The 22864-nt window shown below is 35.6% G+C and overlaps 1 protein-coding gene and 1 non-coding gene across 2 annotated transcripts; both read left to right on the top strand.

Moving 5' to 3' along the window:
* The first annotated feature begins 2959 nt into the window (after positions 1-2959).
* On the top strand, positions 2960-5988 carry LOC142855776 (uncharacterized). Its single transcript, XM_075982185.1, has 4 exons — positions 2960-3023; positions 3575-3711; positions 3819-4615; positions 5891-5988. Exons 1-4 carry the CDS (start codon positions 2960-2962, stop codon positions 5892-5894), a joined length of 1002 nt encoding a protein of 333 aa, XP_075838300.1. The 3' UTR covers positions 5895-5988.
* On the top strand, positions 5104-5207 carry LOC142856663 (U6 spliceosomal RNA). Its single transcript, XR_012911703.1, has one exon. It is a non-coding gene; the product is annotated as a U6 spliceosomal RNA (small nuclear RNA).
* Positions 5989-22864: the final 16876 nt, after the last annotated feature.

The raw sequence follows: 22864 nt of genomic DNA, 5'->3' as shown, positions 1-22864 counted from the left end.
AATAGATAATTAAATGCAGAGTAGAGGGGGCGGTGATAAGCACTTAAGAAGGAGCTTGGCTTTGAATTTCCATGACCCAGCACCATAATTTACCTCCACAAAACAAAAACTGAAACTAATTTTATACTAAAATGAACAATAAAAGTGTGAATTGAAAAGACCAGTGTAAGGAACCAGCCTTGACAAAATTATCTATAGCCAAGATTAAGACATAGGGATTTAGAAAATATAAGTAAATAATACAAAGATGTGAAATAAAATAATAAAATGGAGAAACATATAGGATAGTATCTGGAGAGGATTCTAGTAAGTACTGAAATTCACCTGCATTTAATTTATAATTGCTTAAAATAGGTAGGAATAAAATAAAAAACTGCATCAACATAATACAAGGAAATGAACATATCTGTTGAAGGTTGCAGGCTATTTTCACATTTCATCATTGTGTTGCTAGAACAAAACAAGTCACACTTATACCCCAGACAAAACATTCTGTAGGCAAACTACTCCCTGGGTGGGATCCAAAGCCATCTCCTTAAGAGAACTGGAAACTTAGTTGTATTATTAGATTTTTGTTTGAGGTAGGAACATATCTACTTCTCTATTACTGGAGTACAAGGTCTGGCTATTAGCCACAGGTGTTGACAATATCCTTGAGAGACCAGAACTCTCAGACCTAAATCTAGGTGGGACCTAAATCTAGGTAGAAACACAATAACCTTGAAGAAACTAGAGGTAAGTTCCAACTCTCTGACCTTTGGACAATGTGGATATTGGAGCATATTTTCAGGCCTCCACAGACCAGCTATCTAGACTAATAAATCTCTGTCTTAAATGATCTGCCTATTTTCAGATTGGACAAAATAGACGCACAGTGAAAGAGAGTAAACAAAGAGAGCTGGCTGGAAATGTGATGACATTTTGTAACCAAATTTTAAATAAAAAATTGAGTAAAATACTAAAGAATAAAATGATAAGGATTTGGAGTGTTTTAGAAATAATCCTGTAATACCTGAAAATAAAAAGCTAGTTAGAGAGTAAGAAATGAGACAAGAAAAATTTTCAAGCATTTCTAATTATACTAGTTTACACTGGACAGTGGTGGTACACGACTTTGGACTCAGCACTGTGGAGTCAGAGGCAGGTGGATCTCTGTGAGTTTGAGGCCATCCTGGTCTACAGAACAAGTTCCAGGACAGGCTTCAAAGCTACCCAGAGGTTCCCTGACCTGAAAGACAAAAACAAAAATAAATAAATAAATAAATAAATAAATAAATAAATAAATAAATAAAAAAGAAAGAAAGAAAGAAAGAAAAGAAAAGAAAACAAAAACCAAATCACAACAAAATGAAGAAATCCAAAACCTCTAGTGGTTTAGATTAGTGGTAATCGAATTCAGTTTTGACCACTCTAAGAAAGGAGCATAGGATCATGTGACAAGTTAGAGCATAAACTTAATATGATTTAAATTTGCAGTTTATAGCCAATTACTTAATTCTATTGTATAGTCATGGTTAGTCATTGGTTATTGGTAGTGTTGAAAACATTTCCTAAAAGTGAGAAGGTAAAATCCTAGTTACATGAGACATTCTGAAAATGGATTTGACTGTCAAAATCTTAGAAACAGCTGGGCGGTGGTGGCACACACCTTTAATCCCAGCACTCGGGAGCAGAGGCAGGCAGATCTCTGGGAGTTTGAGGCCAGCCTGGACTACAAGAGCTAGTTCCGGGACAGGAACCAAAGCTACAGAGAAACCCTTTCTTGAAAAACCAAAAAAAAAAAAAAAAAATTAGAAACATGAAATGGCATAGGTGTGTCAAATTGTGCATTTGTCTTAAGCATTGTAGGAATCCCATGCCACTTTCTGTAGTATTTTTATTAACATGGATAGAATATTTCAGAGCTGTGGAGATGGTTCAATAAATAATGGAATTTTCTTCTGGTCATGAGAAATGATATTCTGTTTTCTTGAATACAAGTAAAAAGCCATGTAGGAGGACATATTGTGAAAATCCCAACAAATATGACATAGGAGATGCAACTATCTGTATACCTGAAGACTTTTAAACCAAACAGTTTTTCAACATGATGATTTAAGGCCAATGAGATATTTAATTCTAAATAGAGCACAGAAAGAAGGATCTGAGTACATGCAACCAAAGTTATCTTCTCTCCATATTTTACCAGGCCTGTAAAGAAAAGCACCCAAATGAGAGCGCATGCACACACACACACACTCACACACACACTCAGATACACACACACACACACTCCCACTCACACACACACACTCACACACACACATTCACATACATACACACACACACGACAGAAACACACAAACACACACGACAGAAACACACAAACACTCAAAATCTCACACACCCAAAGAATAAAATATTTTGGTAATGTAAGGCTCCAAGTGTTTCCCATTTCAAACAACACTTTAGGGATCTTGTATAGTCTTTGTGGTTCTGAATAGATGAGGTGGCAGGGAATGTATCTTATCCAAAAATAAAGGACCTGTATGTCATGGAAAATACAATTATATATCACAAGCATAGTTACAGTATGATTGGTGATCTATGGATGAAAATGAAGGCTAAAGATATGAAGCATCTTCATGTTTAAAAAAGTATGAGTCAGCACTATCATAACTTTATATAAGAACTGCATACCGAATACAATGAAATTCATATAATGGCAAAATTTTAATATAGATATTAACATCATAGCCATGCTTTATCTGCTCTTAGTCCAAGACATGTTGCCAACGCTTCATGTTATACTAGCTGGCAGAAATCCCAAAGAGGAGTCAGGGATGCGGTATTTCCTACTTTGTCAAATATGAGGTCACCCAGGATGGGATCAAAGGTGCCATTCTTCTGCTGTGTCTTATAAAGGCAGGTACCACACTGTATGCAGCACAGACTTGGAAGAATCTCCAGAGACTCCAAGATGCTGGTTGTCCTGTTCACAGCAACCTTGCTGGCCCTGAGCTCTCTTCAGAGCTTCAGTGAAGGTAAGACAAAAATGGTTGATTGTTCTGTGAATCTGCATTTAGGTAACAGATCACATGTAATTCCTGCAAGATGCAGAGAGGGAGAAGAGGATTAGCAAAAAGGCAGGAATATAGAATCAGTACAAAATTATTGTGTTCAAATTGTCATTCCAAACAAGGAATTGAATGTTGTCATGGGCAATAAAAATTTGATTAGGAATCGGAACAGAAGGTTGAAAAAGTAGGGCTGGATTTCTAGAGTCACCTCTCTGTGTTGAGAAGGATCAAACAGGAAGACTCACAGAAGGCCAACTGTGAATATCCTGTAATGAAGTAGTCAGTCGATAACAAGCATCTTGCCACAGTGAATGTAGGACAGAAGAAAGGACATAGGGACATTTCTGAATAGAATAGTCAAATAATTTTAAAATTCTGTTTTGTTTCAGTCTTGTCCATAGAAATGATGCCTGAAAAATTAGTTTTCTAAGATCTTAAATTCTATTCCAAGCATAAAGATCTGATGTTTGGTACCATAAATACATGTATTCAGAGATAATTTCCCTCAAAACTAGGTGGAAAGGATCATGAGGATGACTCACAAATGAGTAGGAGGAACAATGTAGTAATCATTGAGCTGTTGATAAAAGAAAAGAGGCCATTTGTTTCAGCACTAAACTTGCCAATTCTTGTGATGTATCAAACAAAGAACGTGAGTCAGCATCTCAGATTTTAATCACAGACCCTCTTTTGCAGCATTCCCCCATGGTCCTCCTCGTCACCATGATTTGGGTCCTAAGCATGGTCCACCTCAGCTAGGCCCACCCCAGCGAGGCAGACCTCAGCAAGGCCCACCCCAACAAGGCCCACCCCAACAAGGCCCACCTCAGCGTGGTGCACCCCAGCAAGGCCCACCCCAACAAGGCCCACCCCAGCAAGGCCCACCTCAGCGTGGCCCACCACAGCAAGGACCACCCCAGCGTGGCCCACCCCAACAAGGCCCACCCCAGCGTGGCCCACCCCAACAAGGCCCACCCCAGCGTGGCCCACCCCAACAAGGCCCACCTCAACAAGGAGGCCAACAGCAGAACCAAGGCCCTCAACAAGGAAACCAGCAAGGCCCACAACAACAAGGAGGTCAACAGCAGAACCAACGCCCTCAGCAAGGAAACCAGCAAGGCCCACAACAACAAGGAGGTCAACAGCAGAACCAACGCCCTCAGCAAGGAAACCAGCAAGGCCCACAACAACAAGGAGGTCAACAGCAGAACCAACGCCCTCAGCAAGGAAACCAGCAAGGCCCACAACAACAAGGAGGTCAACAGCAGAACCAACGCCCTCAGCAAGGAAACCAGCAAGGCTCACCCCAACAGGGAGGTCAACAGCAGAACCAACGCCCTCAGCAAGGAAACCAGCAAGGCTCACCCCAACAGGGAGGCCAACAGCAGAACCAAGGCCCTCAGCAAGGAAACCAGCAAGGCTCACCCCAACAAGGAGGCCAACAGCAGAACCAAGGCCCTCAGCAAGGAAACCAGCAAGGCTCACCCCAACAGGGAGGCAGACCTCAGGAATCTTCCCAGGACCAGGATGCTGAGTAATCAAAGATACATTATCAGGTAGGATTTGATTTTACTATTAATGAAGCATCTCATTTCTTATAGTTTTGAAAACACAAGCTGTGCTAACTCAACTTTAATCACATTTATATCACATAATTTAGGTTCCCATTAATATTACTATTATTTGGATCTTTACTATTTTTGAATATTACATTATTTGGCTAATCTGTGGTGATTAGGGAGATGATTAATATTTTGTATACTGCTCAAATTATTGTGATTGTGACGAACAATGCGTATACATGCTTAACAATGTGAGTTTTATTGTTTGTTCAAGAAGTACAATGTTATTCATAAATTCTTCTGCCTTGTTGCTCATGCCAGGAACCCCCCCCCCCTTAATAGGCCCAGAATAAGAAATATAAATAAATGAGAAATCAAGGCATCAAGTTTACTTTTTAAAGTTATCATTCCTTTTCACCCTCCGGATCAATAAAGGCTTCCACTAATTCCTTCAACAGTGTATTAGAAATACACACAGATCTTTGCTTCAACAGCACATATTCTAAAATTTGGAAAAATACTGATGAGATTAGCTTGACCTCCGTGCAAGTATTTCAAACAAATTTGTGAAGAATTCCATATTTTAAAAAGAAAAAGAAATACACACAGAGATATTTTCTTATCTTCATATTACCCTTATATTAATTATTTTTTTAAAAATCCCCAATAATTCATAGAGACAGCATGTTTGTATTCATATCCATGATGATTTTGTTATTTTTTATAGCAGTGAGCCAATTTTTTCGTGGCTCTTGCTGGTTTTGGTGAGTTTTATATCCTATCAATGTACTTTTAAATGGTTTTTGCTTTTCACTAGTATAAAATTTGCCTTAGTAACCCAACTTTATAAATATGTCTTATAGTTTAAATGAGTTTCTGAGATAAGGTTCATATAGACTAGGCTGGCTTCAGACTTGCTGTGTGGCTCAGTATACCCTTGAATTCCTAATCATCTTCCCTCTACTTCCCAAGTGCTGTGATTATATGTACATGCCTTATTCACCTACTCACCATTTTAATATCAAATGCATTCTCACAAAGGCCATATAGCCAATAAAATATATTTGGATTGTTTGTTTTTCAGAGTACATTATGTGCTAAATGGTTACAAAAATGAATAAAAATAACCCAAAGGGAAGGAACAAAGATTAGAGAAAGAGAAAAAAGACATGGACTTCTATCTACATCATTAAAGGTGTTAGAAAGAGATGAGAAACTTCATCTTGTTATGATTTCTTTATAACTTCTCTTTGTGTTTGTTTCTTTCAGATAATGAGTAAGAAAATACTGGCTTTGGTGGATTGGGCAACTGGAATAATGTGGCCATAATCTATCATTTTAATAACAATAAAATCATAAGCATACCATTTCTGACTCTTATCTTTATTTATGAGTGTAGGTTGATCTGGAATTTGATGAACTTAGACACAATTTATGATCACCCAGGAACTTATATTATAGATGCTTGTAACTTCTATGTTCCTACATCCTCACACAATCTGACAAATAAAAAATTCAATCACACCCACAAGTAATTTTCTTCTAATACAAAATTATTTGTATAATCATAATATATATGTAATTATACATACATATTGTATATAATATATCAAAAGACATCAACTGTTACTCATCTTTTTAGAGAAACAGAAAATACAGAATAATTGGGAAGAAAAGTTTAAAATAGACATTCTTAGTATTTGCAAAATAATTAATTTCATTTTTATAGGTTATTAATCTGTTTTTCCAAATTATTTTCCTGTAATAGACAACACTTTCTCCATTCATGTTCACAATAGATTGCCTTTTAAAGTATATCCAGTATTTTATTAAAGCCTACATGGATTCCATAAAATAGGCCATAAGATAAAACTTTAAAGGATAAAATACTTTCAACCAGAAATTATTTTGAGTCCTACAATTTTTTCTTGTCTAGGACTCCCCATATAAATGCAAATAAATACATGTGATAATAATGTAATTTGGCTAACTAGGTTCTTAGTTATTATCAATGTCTGGAAAACCCACTATTGCCTTATATTTCCCCAACTCACAGATGATTAAACAACAATTTCTTGTAATACAGCAAATTTTACATCATATATAACATAATTTGCTCACTATATATATATATATTCATATATGCACACACATATATATATATATATTTGAATAAATGAATTTAGATAGAAATCTTTGTGATATTTCAAAAGCCTTAGGCCACTTCTCATTTCTAACTTTAGTACAATTACAATTAGGATTTCATTTGAGGAAGATTTTAAATTAATCAGAATTTTAAAACATACTGAATTATGGTTTTGGTTAAGCACACTTGCTGCTATTGCAGAAGATACAGATTTGTTCCCCAGCACCCACACAGCAGTGCAAAACTGCCTATAACCCCAGTTCCAGGTAATGTTTTGCCCTTTCCTGGCCTCTGCAGGTTCTGAGCGCATGTAGTAATCATACACATTCAGGCAAACACTTATGCATAAAAAATATAACCAGATATTTAACTAACATCTGAGTTACAAAAATCAAAGCTTATCACAAAGTGATTTTCAAGGTATTAAATATCTCCCAGTCCATGGACTACTTCTCATTGCCTGCAAGATGTAGGACTCTCAACTACTTTTCCTGCACCTTGCCTGTCTGCATCCTGACATGGTCCCTGATATGTAGGAGTAAACCTCTTAAACTGTAAGATGCCATTTTCATTAAATGCTTTCCATTAAAAGAGTTGCTATGATTATGTCTCTTCACAGTAATAGAAACCCTAACTAAGCCATTTGGCATAAGGGACTGGAGCACTGATGCAAAGATCCTGACATTTTTATTTGGTGGTATTTGGATTTGGGTGCTTTGGGTTAGAAAAGCAGTGGAATGCTCTAAGCACTGCTTAATAGTCCATACTAGCAGAAGCTTGCATGAGGGCAGAGGAGTTTAATTTATAGGACAGGGTCTCAGCAACAGTGGGCAAACTGATCACTGATTCCCAGCTTGCTGGCTCTGTAAAAGAATAAAAATCCTGATTCCAAATGGAATAGTTTTGAATATACAATTCTTCAAACAAGGGAAAATAATTTGGGAAATATGAGAGGATTAGATTTTTTTCTCAAAAAAAAAAAAAAGCCTTGTTCTAGACATTGTCTCATAATGGCGAAGGCACCATGCTGCAGTATTCTCCGAAATGCCTTGGTGATGTCAGTCTGAGGTAGGCTGTCACATAACTGGGGTACACTGTAGTAACTTGGTCATATGGAGACTTACCGTTTATCTGGAGATCTCTCAGGTTCAGACAATAGTCTCTTCTCTACTGCAAAGGAGTCTATGTAAAAGTAGGTCTGTGTCTATGGAATATCATTATCATTTCACTATTGTATGTTTCTCTTTTGATGGGAATTTATTAAATATAAAATGTATGAAATTATTCACACCCTTGATGTGGGAGTGTCATATATCAATCTGTTGATTTCATTGGTTAAGTAATAAAGAAACTGCTTGGCCCTCATAGGTTAAAACATAGGTGGGAGGAGTAAACCGAACAGAATGCTGGGAGGAAGAGGAAGTGAGCTCAGAGGACATGCTCCCCTCTTCTGGGCAGACATGATGAAGCAAGCCACCAGGTCAGATATGCTGAATCTTTCCCAGTAAGACTGGTGCTACACAAATTACTAAAAATGGGTTAGGCAAAATATGAGAATTAGCCCGTAAGAGGCTAGAGCTAGTGTGCCAAGCAGTGTTTAAATGAATACAGTTTGTGTGTTGTTATTTCTGGTGTAAAGCTAGCCATGCGGGAGCTGGGGGGGGGGGAGAAAAGCAGGCCTGCAGCACCTACTACACACCCTCTTCAATACTGGCTTTTACAAGTGGGAACTTCTACAAGAAGTCTTCAAGGACAGGTTTTCCCCTTTGTGAATCAGTTCTTCTCAAGACCTTAAATTGATAAAAATCAACTTGTTTGGTTTCTGAAGCTTCATTTCTGTGAGTTCAACTGAAACTTTTTTTTTTTCATAATGAACAGTTCCCAGAAATCAGTTCCTTCTGTCTTCTCCCACCTTTACCAATTGGAAGAACAGTGATGTGGTATGAATAAAATTCAGGCAGACTTCATCAAACTGATGACTATTTGCTAAAAGTTGGCTCTGAGGCTGGAGAGTGGAAAAGAATTTGGCAAGATCTGAGTCAATACATTTATTGTGTAGGCACATGACACTTGTAATTTCTATTAAGTCTTGGCCCTGGGGTGTGAAGCCAAACACAATGATGTCATGACCTAAGCTGCGTAGTAGTTTAAATTTTGCTCATACAGAAAAAATTGTTAGTAGAACCTGATGAAAAAGTCTCTAAGGAGATTAAAATATGTTTACAATGTACATAGGATTAAGGAAAAAGTAAATCATAAAGATAAATAAACCCTTATCTAAACTAATCAAAAGGCAGAAAGAGAACATCTAAGTTAACAAAAATGAAAAAAGGGGATAGATCAACAGAGACTGAAGCAATCCCCAAAATCATTAGGTCATACTCCAAAACTTAGAGTTTTGGAGTGTGTTTGTACTCCACAAAACTGGAAAATATAAAAGAAATGAAGAATTTTTTGGATAGGTACTACGTACCAAAATTAAATCAGGACCAGGTGAACAATTTAAATAGACCTATAATGTGCAATTAAATAGAAACAGTCATCAAAAGCAAACCTAACAACAACAAAAAAGACCAGATGGTTTCATGGTTTCAGTGCATAATTCTATCAGACCTTCAAAGAAGAGATAAAACCTATGCTCCTCAAAGTATTTCACATAAAAGAAACAAAAGGAACTTTGCCATACTCTTTTTTGAGGCTACAGTTACCCTGATCCTGAAACAACACAGAGACTCAACCAAAAAACAAAAAAGAATTAAAAAACAATCTCACTCATGAACAAAGATGTAAAACTATTCAATATAATTCTGGCAAATCAAATCCAAGAACATATAAAAAAAATCCATCATGATCAAGCCGACTTCACTCCAGAGATGCAGAAATGGTTCAACATAAAAATCTATCAGTATAATCCACCATATAAATAAACGGAAACAAAAGACCATATGATCATCTCATCAGATACTGTAAAAGTATTCCACAAAATCCAACCACCATTCATGATAAAGGCCTTGGAGAGATTAGGGATACAAGGAATATATCTAAACATAACTAAAGCAATATGCAGCAAGCTGACAGCCAATATCAAATTAAATGGAGAGAAACTCAATGTGATTCCATCAAATTTACTTTTAAACTACAAAACAACTACTGTTCTTAAATATTTTAATTGGCATGGATTTTTATATATTGCTACAAATTTAAGGTTATTTTATTATACTGTATACATTTTTCAACTCTTGATTGGGATGTTGTTCTTATGCAGCTCATTAAAAAATGCCATATATAATTAAAAAATAGAGGTCAGTTGTTTTTCATCTATAATAAACAAATTTGCAGTCAGTTATGAAAGGTATGCTTTCAAGGTTGAATAGATATGTTTAGATAGATAGATGGTCTTTAAACACTTCAAAGATTTATAGAATATGCATTTAATATGTTTAGTAACCTTGAGGCTTTTATGACCATGAGATGCGTCTCCTCCTGACAGTACCAATCTACTTCAGAGAAGATTAAAGTCATTAAAGAATCTCTGTATAAAGTTGTAGAAAGGAGCTATGGGCAGGCCTGCTTTCGTCCCGCCCAGCTCCCACATGGTTAGCTTTGCACCCGAAATAAAAACACACAGATAGTATTATTTTAAACACTGCCAACACATTAGCTCTAGCCTCTCAGTGGCTTACTCTCATTTAACCCATATCTAGTAATCTGTGTAGCACCACAAAGTGATGGCTTACCAGGAAAGATTCAGCATGTCTGACCTGTGTCCATCTTGTGCAGGAGCTTCACTGAATCTGACCCAGAGGGGAGAGGCATGGCAATTGCCTCACTTCCTCCCAGCATTCTGTTCTGTCTACTCCACCCACCTAAGGGCTGGCCTATCAAATGGGTCAAGGCAGTTTCCTTATTAACCAATGAGAGTAACTCCTCCATCATAAAGTTTATATTTTGTGGCAAAACTAGCAATTTAGACAAGGAAATGGTATTACATCCACTACTGACAGTATACTGTGCAAATAAGACCAAAACCACAAAATGTAATGAATGTCAAACTTTGCAAAAACAATGTAGGATAGTTTTGCAAATTTTCTTACTTCGCAGAAATATCTGTCATATATGTTTGGCCTGTACACCAAAGATATATGTCCCAATGTTGCAGCGGAACTTCGGGTGTTGGTACAGACAGCCATACCTTCCTGACATTACATTTCCCAAGGTCTTTGATAAAGTTAAAGACTAAATAGTTAGATTTATACATTTCATTAATTATTATAAATGTCAAATTAGATATAAAAGTTTAGACTCACAAAGATAAAATAAATAATAGAATATTTTCTCTGTATTTGCCGAACACAAATGGACTGGATACAGTAATTATAATTCTTTTGTGATAAATGTTTTTGTTGTATATAATTTTAATTAGAAAAAGGGTGAAATGCTGTTGGATAATACTTTTATACATTATGAACATGTATTGCTCACGTTGGTTTAATAGCAAGTTAACTAACAAATAGCAAGGCAGGAAGAGCTTAGGGGGGTGAGATCAACTGAGAGAATGAAGGAAAAGAGGATATAGTTGAAAGAGACATGGAAAGAAGCAAGATGGACTTGCCATTTCAAAAAAGGGTACCATGCCATATAGATTAACATACATAGATTAACATAATGCAGGTTAATGTGAATTTAAAGAAAACTTTCTAAAAAGTCTAAACTATCAGCCAAACATTTATAATTAATAAGTCTTTGTGTGATTCTTGGGGAAAGGACTGACAGGAATAAAATGTCCGACAACACTGGACAAGAACTTACCTTTATTCACTACAAGTTGACCTGCCTCTACTCCCTTGGATCCAAGAGGCACAGACTGTGATGACAGTTAACAAAGTCATCTGTAACCTGTCTTAGGATGCTAGTATCAGTTTGGGGTGACAGGATAGAGATAAGACCTGGCTTGTATTCCTATAAATCAAGAACATATAGAAATTATGTAAAAACAGTATGTGTATATAATATTCTCAAGAATATCAAAACAAAAATTTTGCCAATAGAGAGAGCATATGGACCCACTGGGAAACACAACTAAAGGATGTACACATAAAAAAATATCATCATAGCTAACCACTGGTAGACAGGGAGAATGTGTTGATTCCGCTGGTGACTTTGTTGACCTTATAGTCACCAAACCTGCTGTTTCTGCTGTAAATGTTTTGAGAGTTATACTAAACTAATATGAGCACCAGAAGTTTCAGTGTATGGAAATCAAGAACTATTGAATGTATATTAGTTATTGCGCACATTCTAAAGGACCAGTAGATACCAAATAGTTTCCTCAGAAGGTCAGGGAAATACTGGCAACTGTGTCATTTGTAGTGGAATTAGAATAGGGCAAGGATGACACTTTCCTAGATGTCACCTTCATATCCATTCACTGATGAGCATGGCTCTCCTTCTATTCCTATCTTACATGAAGGTTGACTATAATCAAGCATGTCGGTGACTATAACCTGGTGTTCTGACTATACAGAAACTTGAGAATAAAAGAGACTTGTGGTAATAACATGAGGAATCTTCAAGGATGAAGCAACAATACCGTACATCCAATCAAGTCATATGCTAAGATCTTACCAGATTTCAATATAGCCAGGAAGAATTGCCAAAAACCATTTGGTTCCATTCCAAGGCCACTCTGCCAGTAAAAACCTTTACTTAGAAAACCTATAGTCTGGTTTCTCTTCAGATTATATCAATCTTTCACCTTTTACTTAGAAAATCTTCCTGAAATCCCAGAAAATATTATATATATATATATATATATGTGTGTGTGTGTGTGTGTGTGTGTGTGTGTATACATATTTATGGATGTACACATGTATATGTGTGCATACATCTATATCTATCTATCTATCTAGAGAGAGAGAGAGAGAGAGAGAGAGAGAGAGAGAAGAAGAAGAAGAAGGAGGAGGAGGAGGAGGAGGAGGAGGAGGAGGAGGAGGAAGAGGAGGAGGAAGAAGACATAGTTTTCTTCCCTCAAGAAGTAGCATGGCTTTGCATGTCCAAACCATGACACACCACTAGAACATACTGGAACAAAAACAAATTTACAAATTTGAATCTAATTTTTATACTAAAATGAGAAATAACAGAAAATTTATTCATTTATGTTGTGAAAAACAGCTGCCTGAGCTGTTAAACCTCTCTTAAAATAAAGAGATTGACTGCCTATTTTAAAATATGAGAAAATTGACACACCATAAAATGGAGAAAACTAAGAGAGTGTGCTAGAAGTGTGATGGCAACTTGTTATCAAATTTTGAAGAAAAAATATAATAATATGCTGCAGAATAGAAGGTACAATGATTTGAGGGGTTTTAGAAACCATTCCATAATTTCTGTGGGAAAAAGCTATCTTAAGAAATGACACAGGTAAGCATGTTCAAAAACTTCTACTAACAGCAGTTTAAATTAAGAGAGAAGTTGGAGAAGAATTAGTATCAGCACGTAACAGAGAAAATGTTCTGCATTGAAGACAACCCTAAGACAACAGAGTAGGATCAGACTACAAGTGAGAGTACAGACGTAATGTGTTTAACATTTGCAGTTGATAGCCAATTGCTTAAGTTTATTGTGTAATCATCACCGCTCATTGATTACTGGCAGTGATTGAAAATATTTACTAAAAATGAGAAGGTATGCTTGGCAGTGGTGGCACATGTCTTTAATACCCAGTACTAAATATTAAAATACAGAAAAAATATTGAAACCACTTAACTTATTCCAGATGACTCAGAATTAACTTTGGTATTCATTCATTTACAAGAAATAAATAAAAATATAAATTATATCTTGTAGATAATGTATATCAAATTCCATATGGGTCTACAGGTATCACAAGATAATGATGAAGTTGACCAACTATTGGTATATGATATACTATATGCTAGATGCCTCAGAATTTCATAAGAAATAAATACTAATAGCACAGGTTTGAAGAAATGTTTTCCTACCACCTGGCAATAAGTCAAGGAAATATTAAGGAAAGGCTCTACTTGTACTTTGTATGATAAAATTCTACCACCTAAAGGAAATATTTCAAAAGGTACTCAAAAAATGAAATTGGGCAATGGATATGGTTCAATTTGTCAAATTTGGAAAATTAAAGTATGTATACCATACATTGATACATATTTAGGATTTCAATGGGCAAATGATTTGAGTTCCTCAAAGGCTGATTCTGTAATTATACATTTATTAGAATTTATGGCCATTGTGGGAATACCTGTAAAAATTGAGACTGACAATGTTATAGCATATGTCTCTAGTAAAATGAAACATTTTTTTACATATTATAACAAAGATTATTAGAGGTATACTCAAAAATCCTATAGAAGAAGTATTTGTAAAAAGATCTAATTGTATTTTAAAAGTTATTCCTAATAAATGAAAAAAGATAATAAAGACCACCAAGAAAAAAAATTAACTTTAGTTTTTAAATGCTAATGAGAAATGTGAAACTGTTTCAGAGACATTGCATAGTAAAAAACTAATTCTGAAAAAAATTCTTCCTTCATACTTTAAAAAAAATGTGTTAACCTCAATGTAAACCAGGATATGTATCATATTGAGGAAAAGCTTTTGCTTTTGTTTCCACAAGTGAGAAAACAGTAAAGCTATGGATGCCATCAAATTTGATAAAGATTAGGTTAGAACAAAAAAGACATCTTGATTAGAAAAGATGATAGTTAATCAATTAGCATGGCAATTCAAACTGCTTAGAAATTCCTCGAAGTTAGTAAAGTCTGTGCTTTCTTTCTTTCTTTCTAGAAGAATAACAGCATTCAACTGAGAACTCTGAAGACCATTGGACTAAAGAGACATCTAAAGACACATGCAGACAAAACACTTCAAGAAAAAGTTCAAACTGACTTAATTGTATAGCACAATTCCAATAAGATAAAATCACAAATACACATGTTTGTCTCTAATGTTCTCCAAAGAGATAAAAGGAAAATGATCTTTTTGTTGTCCCAATTCATTAGACATTAAAGCTGGCTTTGGTGTTCAAGCATGAGTTTCTCCTCAAAATCCACGCATGATTGTTTAAGAAAAATTAAAAATCTCTTTTCTCGTGGAAGAAAAGCCACCTGGCATGGGACAAAATAAAAATAAAAACAAGGGACTATTTGACTAACACTAATCTCATACACTTTTGGTTTTATTTGAATCTTGAAAATTTTCCTAAGGTGTAAATTCCTAAGATTATTGCATATGTACAAATTTAAACTTCCTGTCATGATATTAATGGTCATATAGAGTACTATCTGATTCTAGAAATAGACTATATCTAGCTTCCTATATGTGGTTTCAGGGCTGAGTCTGAAGCAAGTAATGAGGAACTAAGTTTTTATACCCAGGATATAGTTAATAGGTTGTGGTCCTTTAATCTTTCAAATATATGTTGCATATGGCATTTAAAATGTTTAGTTTCCTGCAGTGAACTATGATCATTCCTAACAGTGACTTTGAAGTCTCCAAAAAGACTTTGGGGATCCACAAGGATGAATATACCCAAACTGTGATAATGATACTCAGTTGACAAACACCACCAAAGATCAGTTCTGAACTACAAACTACTAAAGGTAACTTCAAAGAAGATAGCTAAGATGATCTAACCTTGTAGACTACTCCTATCAAGACTCTCCCATCATACCAAGACAGGATAAGAGCTAGCTATCCTAGAGATTGATCTTTATTTTAATTTTATCAGGGTCCCCTAAAAATGCCATTATTCCCAAACATCAGCAATTTTAATAACATGTTGTCTACATTTCCCAAAGGTGCAGAGGGGTTTTTCATTATTTAATGGATGACTGCCATTGTTTAGGGGGTTGGTCACAAGTTGTTATTGGTTATGGTCAGGAAGGAAACTTAGCAAAGAAAATTATTTTTGGAGATATCATTCTGAAAAGAAAAAGGGGTAGAGAAATGATAGGAAAAAAGGTATATTATTTTATCTACTTTCAATATAAAAGGGCAACTTCTTATCTCAAATACTTTATATTCATATGAATTTTTGTATACTGATACAAATTTAAGATTATTCTTGTTATACTGTGTATATGTTTCTACTTTTGCTTAAGATATTTTTGTATATTGTTGCAAATTCAGGGTATTTTTGTTATACTGTATCATATGCACCTATTTATTGTTTAAGGAAATGTTCCTGTGCAGATCATTTATAATGTAATATAACATTCTATTCCTTAAAGTTACTTAGGATATTAAGAAATAAAGGTTAGTGGTTATTCATTTATATAAATCAAATGTATAGTCATGTTAGTTATGTTTTCAAGGTCAATCTGAGATGTACTTTAAATATATTGTCTTGAAACACATCAAAGATCTACAGTATGTGGTATTTTAACATTTTAATAACATACAGCTTTTCTTGACAGCGAAACTTAACTACTTCTGTCAGCACCTGTTTCCTTTAAAGTAGGCTGATGGGCATTGAAAAACCTCCATATGGAATTTACTTTCTTTATGACAAAAGCTAGCCACTAGGCAAAGAAACTGACCTTGCCTCAACTGCAGACAGTGTGCTGTACAAATTGGAAAACCAGGGCACAAAAGAAGGCAACTGTTGAACTTTGGCAAGACAAATTCCTGTTTCACAGAAAAGTCTGTCAGATATTTTAGGCCTGTATACCAAAGATAGATGCTTCAAAGTTGGAGAGGAATCTTGGGGTGACTGTTTATATAGCCAGATACCTCTGGCATTTATTAGTTTTGAAAGTTACTGGTTCTTCACTTTTTGTTTACTCACATAATATTTTAACCTTCTCAGGTTTCTTATGGGGTTGAAGATTAGATAGTTATAGTAAGAGATATCCTTTTTTATGATGGAAGGTAAATTAAGTATAAAACTTTGAACTCATCATGATAAGTAATAATAGAGAATTTTCTCTGAATTTGCTAAATACTAATAGGTTGGAGATTGTGAATATATGTCTTACTTGATACTTACTGTATATAGTTTTACATTTTTAGAGTTAAATTTTTTTAGTGAGACAATTCAGTTTTGTCTTGACTGCCTACCCAAGTTTTGCTCTATCAACAGGACAAGGGTATTTCTTTATTCATTAATGGTAATCACAGCACACAAAAGGGACTTCCACATATGACACCCCCCACTCTCTAGGATGTCCATAGTGGAAAAAAACCCAGGTCTCTCTCTGAACTGCTTTGGCTTCTCTAGCCAGCCTTCAGGAGAGTTTCCTGCAGGTAGGATTCCCCAATACCTACCTCCATCCTACAACCCACAAGCTACTAGCCCCATCCCAGCCCACAACTCAACTATCCTCCTGGAACCCCATTGGAATTCTGAAACACAGCTTGCTACAATATAGAAAAAATCAAGAGCTTGCTAAAACATCGAGTGGACCAAGAGAGATAACCAGTAGAGAAGACCCAACAGAGCAGGTTTAGAGAGACCTCAGGGATTCCCTGAGACACAGACATTGACAGTGCAACGCAGACCATGAACAATTTTCAAAGACTCAGACAGCTACTGCGAGGATTGAACAAAGATGCAAAGATACTGCCAGCCTCATTTGAAGGAAGAGATGGGTAGGCACCAATGCAAGAATTCATCCAACAACCTAAAAAAAACAACAATATGGTAACATAAGACACCACTGGTCACACAACAGAAAGACTTGATCATCCTAAGCCAGAAGAATCAGAGGAAAATGACTTTAAACATAACTTATGAAGTTTATGAAGACATTTAAAGAGGAAATGAAAGACTCCCTTAAAGAAATGGAGGAAAATACAAACAATAAATTGGAAGAAATTAATAAATTCCTCAAAGAATCCCAACAAAACCAAGAAAAAACAAATAGTTGAAGCAAACAGTTTGATATTTGAAGACTGAAATAGACACAATAAATAAAACAAAAACCAAAGGAATACTGGATATGGAAAATCTGGGTAAAAAACAGTAACTATAGAGACAACTCTATCCAACAAAATAAAGGAGCTAGAAGAAATAATCTCAGGTTTTGAAGATACTATAGAGGAAATAGACTCACTAGTCAAAGAAAATACTAAATCCAAAAAATTCTTGACAGAAAACATCCATGAAATCTGGGATACCATGAAAACATCAAACTTAAGAATAATATCAATAGAAGAAGGAGAAGAACTTCAGCTCAAAGGTACATAAAATATATTCAACAAAATTTTAGAAGAAAACTTTTCCAACTTAAAGAAGTATATGCCTATGAATGTACAAGAAGCTTACAGAAGACCAAATAGACTGGATCAAAAAAGTCCCTTTGCCATATAATAATAAAAATACAAAACATACAGAATAATGAAAGAATATTAAGAGCTGCAAAGGAAAAGGTTCAAGTAACATATAACATTAGACCTATCAAAATTAAACCCAACTTCTCAATGGAAACCACGAAAGCCAGAAGGTTTTGGGCAGATGTGCTGTAGATACTAAGAAATGATGGATAAATACCCAGATTACTATACCCATCAAAGCTTTCAATCACCATAGTTGGAGAAAACATATTTCATGACAAAACCAGATTTTAAAAAAATACATATCCACAAACCCAGCAATAGAGAAAGTACTAGGAGGAAAACCTTAACCCAAGGAAGCTAACTGGATCCACAAAAACACAGGCAACAGATAATCTCCCACCAGCAAAACCCAAAGAAGGGAAACATACAAGCTACCAAAAAATAACCTTAATTAACAACCACTGCTCATTAATATCTCTTAATAGCAATGGATTCAATTCACCTACAAAAAGACACAGACTAAGAGAATTGATATGAAAACAGGATCCAGCCTTCTGCTGTAAACCAGAAATACTCCTCAACAGACATTACCTCAGAGTAAAGGGTTAGGAATAGGTTTTCCAATCAAATAGACATAGGGAACAGGCAGGTGTAGCTATCCTAATTTCTAACAAAATAGATTTCAAACTAAAATCAATCAGAAGAACACTTTATACTAATAATAGGGACAACTGATTAAAACTAAGTCACAATCCTGAATCCTTATGCTCCTATTACAGAGCACCCACCTATGTAAATGAAAAATTACTGCATCTTAAATCACACATCAAACACCACACACTAATAATAGAAGACTTCAACACTTCACTTTGGCCAATAGATGGGTAAACCAGACAGAAATTTATAAGAGAAATAAGAGAACTAACAGAAGTCATTAATCAAATGGACATAGCAGATATCTACAAAAAATTACACCCAAACACAAAAGAATATATTTTCTTCTCAGAACCTCATTGAATCTTCTATAAAATTGACCACATACTTGGTAACAAAATAAACCTCCACAGATACTAAAAACAAATGGAGTAACCTCCTGTATCTTATTGGATCACTATGGTTTAAAGTTAGAATTTAATAACCACACTACTTGCAGAAAGCCTACAAACTAATAGAAATTGAACAGTGGACTGTTGAACCACAACTGGTTCATAGAATAAATACAGAAGAAAATTAAAGACTTCCTAGAATTCAACAAAAATGAAGGCACAATTTACACAAGCCTATGGGACACTATGAAAGCATTGCTGAGAGGAGAGTTTATAGCAATAAGTGCCAACATAAGGAAAGTGGAGAAAGCTCACATCAGTGACTTAACAGCACACCTGAAAGATGTAGAACAAAAAAATCAGATGCACTCAAGAGGAGTAGAAGACAGGAAATAATCAAATTGAGGGCTAAAATCAACAAAATAGAAACAAAAAAAATAAAGACTCAATGAGACAAAGAGCTGTTTTTTTTACAAAATCCAGATAGACAAATCCTTACACAAACAAAACAAAAAGGAAGAGAGTAAGCATACAAATTAACAAAGTCAGAAATGAAAGGAAGGAAATAACAACAGACACTGAGAAAATTCAGAAAATCATTAGGTCATACTACAAAAACCTCTACTCCACAAAACTAAAAAATGTAAAAGAAATGGACAAATATCTAGATAGATACCATCAACCAAAATTAAATCAAGACCAGGTTAACAGTTTAAATAGACCTATAAACTGCAAGGAGATAGATTTTGCAATAAAATCCTCCTAACTGAAAACAAACAAACAAACAAATCAGTGCTGGATGTTTTTAGTGCAGAGTTTTACCAGAACTTCCAAGAAGAGCTAATACCTATACCCCTCAAAGTGTCAAAGTGTTCTGTAGGGGAAGCCCAGCCAATCACCTTGCTTGATATATTGAATATTAAATGTGAGTAGGCTTATACCTCTATTTATTGTATAAGAGTATGCTTATACCTCTGTTTAAAATATACATATATATTTTATTGATATATTTACCATATTGCAATGTACATTTTTACCTCTGATATTATTTATGTAATGACATTGTTTACTTTTGGAGATCATTGTTCTCATAATTTGAACAGTTGTTTATTCTTTCAGTCCTCAAGTTAGATAGGTATCAAAAATTATAAATCTATTGTCATATATGTTTGTCATATTTATATTTAGGATAATCAGTTTTTTATATACATAGAGATTATATTTAGTATAGATAGGGTAATCATCAACCTCTTTGAAGAGCTGTAGAAAATGGCCTTTAATCTAACCTAGAATTCCGTGTCAACGAGACACAATCACTCCTGGCAACACTGCTCTACTCCCAAGAGAACATTGAGAACCAAAGACACTCCACTCAGAGCTTGTCTTCTTCTTGGCACAACTGACCTTTGGGCAAAAGAAAAGCTCATACCTTGACTACTGACAAAGATACAAAATATCCATAAGTGGAAAAAACAGGATTGTCTTATCTTGCCAAGACAGGGTAGGGTAGTTCTAAAAAGTTTCTTGCCTTTGATAATGGTATGTCAGTTATGTTAGGCCTTAGCCAAAGTTGGTTGACTCATCATTACAAACGAGACTTTGGGTGATTGCCCAGGTAGTCAGTTGTCTCTGTCATTTGTTATACATTTTGGAAATTTCTTGTTTGTTCTTCCTGGTTGCTTAAGTAATATTACTTCTCTTCTCAGATCTTTGACAGAGTTGAAGATTATATAATTGTAGTTACTCTCTACATTATTTAGACTCCTTGGACTAGAATGCTTAGTAAAACTTTTGTTATATGTTTCTTGCTCAATATTGTTTGCTACATTGACGGGTATAATGTTCTCTGGTTGGATGATATCTGGAAAGACATTAGCACATGTCCCATTTCTAAGAGAGATCAGACCTCTACTCTTGCCTGTTGCTTTGCAAAAACAAAAAGGGGGAACTGTAGAGAGCTGCGTGGAGCCACGCCAAAAGATGGCGCTGGCTTCCGCCCTCTACGATCACGAAAGTGAGCGCTCTCTGATAAACAATTCCTTATTTGGCTAAGACCAGACTCTTGTGATCACCATCCGATGATCGCAAGCGGTTTGCGTATGCATGGACCAATGGACAGTGCCCATGTGGCTATCCAGGGTTGGTAGCCCAGGCCTACTTAAGGGCTGGGAGATGTAGTAATATGAGTGACGGCGGGGCTGCGTCCCCAACACCCCAGCCGCCTGCTCGGCTAGCTTATGCCCAAAATAACAACACACAAACTGTATTTATTTAAACACTGCTTGGCCCTTTAGCTCTAGCCCTTACAGGATAATTCTCACATCCTGATCAACCCATCTCTAATAATCTGTGAGCACCGATCTTACCGGGAAGATTCTAGCCTATGTCCATCCTGGGTCAGAGCTGGGGCATGGCGTCTCTCTGAGGCGTCTGCTCCCGAGAGGAGAGCTGTGGAGTCTGAGCTCACTTCCTCTTCCTCCCAGCACTCCATTCTGTTTACTCCACCTACCTATGTTCTAACCAATAAAATGGGCCAAGGCAGTTCCTTTATTAGCCAATGACCTTCCTCCATCAGGGAGAGGCTTGCCTGGGGAGAGAAGAGAGAGAGACACAATTGTAAAAAGGGTCCTGAATAAAACTGCTTGCAAGAAGAGCTCCGGTGTCGCATCATCCTTGCTGGTCGAGGTGGGGCGCGACAGTTGTTGACTAAATACATTACTGCTTGTCTGTTATGAGATTTCTCATGGAAGCTAACATTATCACACCAAAGTGGTTGCTTGGAGAATTAGCATAAATACAGTGTACTGATTCTGACTCTCCTATGGTAACAAAAGTTCCACAATGGCTTACTCTAACCCCATGTTTTGTCTATTGGAATATTTGATATCATTAAGAAAATATAAATATTTTCTTGTAAATGTAATAATATTAATTATTATAATATAACAATATCAATATTTATTAACCAATAATATTAATATTATATTCATTTGCTAATCATATTAATATTATATTCATGAACTAATAATACTGATATTATTATGTAAATGTAATAATAACTGTCTTTTTTACCTACGGCTCTATATTCAAATAATGTATTGAAACTATAGCAGAAAACTTTCATTATATTTATTCAGTGGATGCCATGTGGACTGCTACATTTGTCCTTTTCTTTTCCCCTGCTAAGATTTATCAACCTGAGTCCAAGTTTCTGAACAAGCTGCTTTAGTTTTAACACAGAAACTGGCTCTTTGGTTTAGGATCACAAAACAAAAAGAAAAAACATATATGTCCCTTAATATAAGCTGAAACAGAACTTGCATGTTTAAACCTATTTCTTGTTTTACTTTTGTGTGAAGAAATGGATTTTGAATAAGCTAAGTTGCTATAGAGCTCATGTACTTCTTCTAAAAACTACTTGTGAGTGCTTGCATGCCATCCAAGTCCATGGTTTAACATGAGCTCTTCAGGAAATATAAGAAAAGTTGCTATTGAGTGGGAGGTTGCTGGAAAAGAAGCTGTGTGAGGAGGTCATTGAGATAAAGGAGAATGAAATCAGCTATTACTAAGTTCATCTGCTATTTACTTTACTCATTCAGGTTTCAGAGCTGAAACCAGGTTCCCAATCAGAGACCACCTCCTCCAGGATTGCCACAAAGACTCTCTCTTAATGGGAATCAAGGTGGTGTTCATCACCATAGCCCTTCTCATGATCCATAAGCCAGGTACCAAGCCCAA

Source organism: Microtus pennsylvanicus, chromosome 8 (assembly GCF_037038515.1).
Source record: "Microtus pennsylvanicus isolate mMicPen1 chromosome 8, mMicPen1.hap1, whole genome shotgun sequence".
Lineage (NCBI taxonomy): Eukaryota > Metazoa > Chordata > Mammalia > Rodentia > Cricetidae > Microtus > Microtus pennsylvanicus.
This window is presented reverse-complemented; position numbering and strand designations above follow the sequence as displayed.

Excerpts from the sequence above, each read along its gene's own strand:
- LOC142855776 (XM_075982185.1), top strand. The coding sequence starts at position 2,960 with ATGCTGGTTGTCCTGTTCACAGCAACCTTGCTGGCCCTGAGCTCTCTT. Across the intron at positions 3,024-3,574 it reads TCTTCAGAGCTTCAGTGAAG|GTGGAAAGGATCATGAGGAT; the intron begins GTAAGACAAAAA and ends CCTCAAAACTAG. Across the intron at positions 3,712-3,818 it reads TGATGTATCAAACAAAGAAC|GCCCACCCCAGCGAGGCAGA; the intron begins GTGAGTCAGCAT and ends CACCTCAGCTAG.